Source organism: Callospermophilus lateralis, chromosome 2 (assembly GCF_048772815.1).
Source record: "Callospermophilus lateralis isolate mCalLat2 chromosome 2, mCalLat2.hap1, whole genome shotgun sequence".
Taxonomy (NCBI): Eukaryota; Metazoa; Chordata; class Mammalia; order Rodentia; family Sciuridae; genus Callospermophilus; species Callospermophilus lateralis.
This window is the reverse complement of record NC_135306.1, coordinates 103,920,585-103,926,050: the sequence shown is the minus strand read 5'-3', so window position 1 is coordinate 103,926,050 and position 5,466 is coordinate 103,920,585. Positions and strand designations below refer to the sequence as shown.

At 38.3% G+C, this 5,466-nt stretch overlaps 1 protein-coding gene across 1 annotated transcript; it reads left to right on the top strand.

Annotated features, from left to right (window-relative positions):
• The first annotated feature begins 1,458 nt into the window (after positions 1-1,458).
• Positions 1,459-2,400, top strand: LOC143391085 (olfactory receptor 8G50-like). The gene has a single exon (XM_076843649.1). It carries the CDS (start codon positions 1,468-1,470, stop codon positions 2,398-2,400), a length of 933 nt encoding a protein of 310 aa, XP_076699764.1. The 5' UTR covers positions 1,459-1,467.
• Positions 2,401-5,466: the final 3,066 nt, after the last annotated feature.

Genomic DNA, 5,466 nt, shown 5'->3' with positions numbered 1-5,466 from the left:
CCTTTCAACATTTTTTTTTTGTTGTTTGATATTCTGAATCCTTGCATTTTCGTAAGGATTTTATTATCAGCCTGTGTTACGGTTTTGGTAGTAGGTGTCCCTGAAATTTCATGTTTGAGATAATGTAATAACATTTGGAAGTGAAATGATTGGATTATGAGAGCCTTAAACCATTAAGTGAATTAATCCGCTGAGTTGCAAGTGAAGGCAGGTAGGTGTGGCTAGAGGAGGTGGGTTTTGGGGTTGTGCCTTTCTGTATATATTTTGTATTTTTGAATGGAATATCTCTGCTTCTGGATCTTCATGTCTTGAGCTGCTTCTCTCCATCGCATTCTTGCATTATGATGTTCAGCCTCACCTCAAGCCCTGAGGAATGGAGTTGGCTGTCTATGGACTGAGATCTCTAAAGCTGTGAGCACCAAATACTTTTTCTCCTTTGAAATTGTTCTTGTCAGGTCTTTTAATCACAGTAGTAACAAAGCTAAATACAACAGCCTACCAATGCCCACAAAATACAGGGCTGGGAGTTGGAGAGGGATGACACTGAATTTGCAGATTCATCTGGGTAGTACTGATATTTTCACAGATTGAGTCACTTGATTAATGAAATTGGATGTCTTTCCATTTATGGGGATCTTTTTGAATTCAAAATTATTTTTTTTTTAATTTAAGTGAAATGTATTGCTTTTGATTTTTTAGTTTATTCTTATTTATTTCATTTTATTGTTCATGCTATTTCAAAAGTATTTTTGATTGCTAGGTTGAAGTGTGTAGAAATGTAACTGAGTTTTTTGTCTGATAGGCTATTCTACCACCTTGCTTCACTTTTGACTTAGTTCCAGCAGTTATCTTGGTAGATTTCTTGTGGAATTTTCTATACATAAAATTATGCATTCTATAAGTATGATAGTGTTACTTCTTGTTTTCCAATATTAATTTATTATACATCTTTTTCATGATTGCCTTAGCCTGACCTGTAGTATTGTGTTGAGTAAAAGTGCAGGGAGTGAACATCTTGTCTTGTTCATTAGGAGGAAAGGCTTTCAGTTTTCCATCATTAAGTGTGATCTCAGTGTGTTTTTCTTTAAATGTTACTATTTTTTTTTTTTTCACATAAAAAAGTATTAAGAATTTGCTCTGCAGAGGACTGGAGAAGATTACACAAAGAATGGAAAATACTCAGAAAACGCAAAGTTACTAAAACAGTTCCTTGTGTGTTCAGAGACTGGGTCCTACCAATTACACATTTTAAAGCACATAACTCACATAAGGATAGTTATATATGATATTTATTAACATGTCAGTTATTTCTGTGATACCAACATCATTGACAACTGACATAATTGAAAGGTGAAAATAAAAGGAAAAACCTGGCTAAAATGAGTTTAATTCTGTCTTATATATATCAAGTGTGATCATATAATAATAACTATTTTTTTCTCTTCCTATTAGAATTCTCAAAAGAAAATGGCAGAAGGAAATTATTCTATCGTAACTGAGTTCATCTTGGCTGGATTAACAGATAAACCAGAGCTCCAGTTGCCCCTCCTTCTCTTCTTTGTAGGAATCTATGTGTTCACAGTGGTGGGGAACCTGGGCATGATCACACTGATTGGACTCAGCTCTCACCTGCACACCCCCATGTACTATCTCCTCAGTAATCTCTCCTTCATTGATCTCTGTCAATCCACTGTGATTGTCCCCAAAATGCTGGTCAACTTTGTGATGGAGAAAAACACCATCTCCTACCCTGAATGCATGACTCAACTCTACTTTTTCATTGTTTTTGCAATTGCAGAGTGTCACATGTTGTCTGCAATGGCATATGACCGATATGTTGCCATCTGTAACCCCTTGCTTTACAATGTTACCATGTCTAATCAAGTCTGTTCCTGGATGGTGGTTGGGGTGTATAGCATGGGCTTGATTTGTGCCACAGTTCACACAACCTGCATGCTAAGGGTGTTTTTCTGTAAGGATGATATGATAAACCATTACTTCTGTGATCTTTTTCCTCTACTAGAGCTCTCCTGCTCCAGTACATTTATAAATGAGGTGGTAGGTCTGTCCTCAAGTGCATTTAATATCTTTTTCCCAACCATGACAATCCTTAGCTCCTACATCTTCATCATAGCCAGCATCCTGCACATTCGCTCTACCGAGGGCAGGTATAAAGCCTTTAGCACCTGCAGCTCCCATGTCTCAGCTGTTGCTCTCTTCTTTGGTTCTCTAGCATTCATGTACCTGCAGCCATCATCAGTCAGCTCCATGGACCAAGGGAAAGTGTCCTCTGTGTTTTACACTATTATTGTGCCTATGTTAAACCCTCTGATCTACAGCCTGAGGAATAAGGATGTCAAAGTGGCCCTAAGTAAACTCCTTGGAAATAAAAGTTTCTGAAAGAGTATTATTCTTTAGCAAAAATTTATACTTTGTACAGATTTAGTAAGGAAGCAGTTCTGTAACAATGGAAGTCCAGAAGGCATGAGATTGTTTGCTTGCACTTGATTATGTAAAAGAAAAGTGCCAAGGACAGGACTGGATTCACAGCATCAGCCACATTGAAGGCAGCTCCCCACTGGGAAACCCCAGAATCCATCTACCCCGAATAACCTGTAGAACCTCCAAATATTTGAAAAAGTTCTTCGAAGTCCTCCAAATGTAAAATATTGCTCATATTTTATATATTTGAAACATGAGTCTTTTTAGGCACAATTCATTTATATTAAATCAGGAAATAAATACATATGATCATTATTCTTTGTTATTATCAATAGTTTATGTACCTGTCCTTCTTAGTTAAGTGTCTTGGAAAGCATTTCTGAATTTGTGATCTAAAGTAAGTGGCTTTAGGCCTGGGGTTCTGGCTCAGAGGTAGAGTATGTGTGTTCCACATGTGGAGCTCTGGGTTTGATCCTCAGAACCACATAAAAATAAATAAGTAAAAGGTATTGTGTCCAACCACAAATAAATATAAATAAATAAATAAATAGCTTTAACAATTTGGAATATACAAAATATAACCTCTAATTTTTACAAAGTGTATAGAACTCTATTAAGGAGTACTGAGTAACATAAAGAGTAATGAGATTATGTCTATTAAGGAAATTATAATAGTGACAGCAGTCTTGGAAATCAGAAAGAGATTCCACTGGTTTTGAAGATTGAACACTTGGGAAATGCCAAGGCAAGTGTAGAAAAGCACGTTTTATTTGAGAAAGGAGATAACAATAGATTTCTCCAAATAGAATGGGTCCCAAAGCTGGGTGTCCATGGCAGTGGACATGACTTGCTCCTTAATAGACATCAGAACCCCACCTTCTCTTTTTTTTTTTGGTGGGTGGTAGCAGGGATTGAACTCAGGGCACTTAACCACTGAGCCAGCTGCACAGCTCTAGATTGTATTTAGAGACAGAATCTCACTGAGTTGCTTACCACCTCACTTTTGCTGAGGCTGGCTTTGAACTCAGGATCTTCTTGCCTCACCCTCCTGAGCAAGCCACCTGAACTGCTGGGATTACAGGTGTGCGCCCAGCCCCACCTTCACTTTTTTCTCTGCATCCAAGCCTAAGAGCAGGAAGGAGAAAGTGCACAGGGGTAATCTTTAGCAACCCATTGAACTGGGAAGTGTAATCCCACAGGTTAGCTGTTTGCAACCCATTGTCCTGTCTGCTTGATAACCAGTGATAATGAGTCACCACTCTCTCTCAACTCCCATTATTCTTCATCTACACTGACTACTAAACATTCACCCCCTGCCTCAGTTTGTTGATGAATATGATGTATCCTATCCCCTCAGGCCAGATGGGGATGCTTTTTTGGCAAAAGAAAACATGTAGGAATTCTCTACATTGGGCTTCTTTAACCACTTGTTCCCACCATCCTCGCTTATCTGTACCCTTACATCCCCCATCAAGCAATTTCGGTCCCTAAATTCTTTTAGGGTATTTGGATGTTGACTAATTCTGACTACTTCATGATGAAAAGGGGTGACATCTAAAGGAAGGAAACCCAAAGTTCATATTATCCATCAGGAGAGGCATGTAGAGTTAAGGGTTCTTAGCATCAGGATAGTCCAGATGTCCATGGTGGTATGGCATGTGTGACTGATGAAGGGTACACAAGGCAGGAGTTTGGTAAGAAAATAATCAATAAGACAGCAAAGCATACTTTTTAGAAACAATTAGCATGAAACAGTGTTATTGGCTGGTCTCTGGAAACCATGAGAATGGTAACTCATTAATGCTCAGGTGGGATCCATATGCCACTAATTTGTGAGTGGAGGCCAGTTAAGGCTTTAGAAATATTAGCAGAGATGTTAGCAACATACACACAAGATTTGGTTTTTATAATGCCACAAATTTCCCCATAAGATGTAATTAAGCTACTAATGCATCTGATTTTTTAAAAATACCTTTCTATTGGCATTACCTCTATGTTGAGCAGGGACCCCTTTATTTCTGTCACCGAGGGTTACATACTCATTCTAGCAAACACAGACTCACTCTGCCTATAGAGGAAATCATGAATATTTGTAGGTCTTAAATTGACTCAAGAAACAAACAAAGCAACAACAACAACAAAAATCCTCTGACTCTGATAGTCTTTTGAGAGTTATCAGGCACTCCTGTCTAAGAACCCTTCTTCATACCCTCTCTGTTTGAAAACCAATGATAATGAGTCACCACCCTCTCTCAACTCCCATTATTCCTCATCTACACTGACTACTAAACCTTCACCCCCTGCCTCATTTTGTTGATGAATGTGACATATCCTGTCCCCTCAGGCCAGGTGGGGCTGCTTTTCAGCAAAAGAAAACGTGTAGGAATTCTGTACATTGAGCTCCTTTAACCACTTGTTCCCACAATCCACACTTATCTGTCCCCTTCCATCCCCCCTCAAGGATTTTGGGTCCCTAAATTCTTTATGGTATTTGGATGTTGACTCATTCTGACTACTTCATGCTGAAAAGACATGACATCTAAAGGAAGGAAACCCAAAGTTCTTATTCTCCTTCAGGAGGGGCATGCAGAGTTAAGGGTTCTTAGCATCAGGATAGTCCAAATGTCCATAGGACTATTGCATGTGTGACTGAATGAGGGGTACACAAAGCAGGAGTTTGATAATAAAATAATCAATAAGACAGCAAAGCATACTTTTTATAAACAATTAGCATGAAACAATGAGTGTTATTGGCTCGTCTCTGAAAATCATGAAGATGGTAACTCATTAACGCTCTAAGGATTATTAACATATAGATCCCATATAGATGGGATCCATATGTCACTGATTTGTGAGTGGAGACCAGTTAAGGATTTAGAAACATTAGCAGAGTTGTTAGAATCATATACACAACATTTAGTTTTTATAATGCCACAGATGTCCCCATAAGATTTAGTTAAGCTACTAATGCCATGTGATTTTTGAAAATACCTTTCTATTGGCATTACCTCTGTGTTAAGCAGG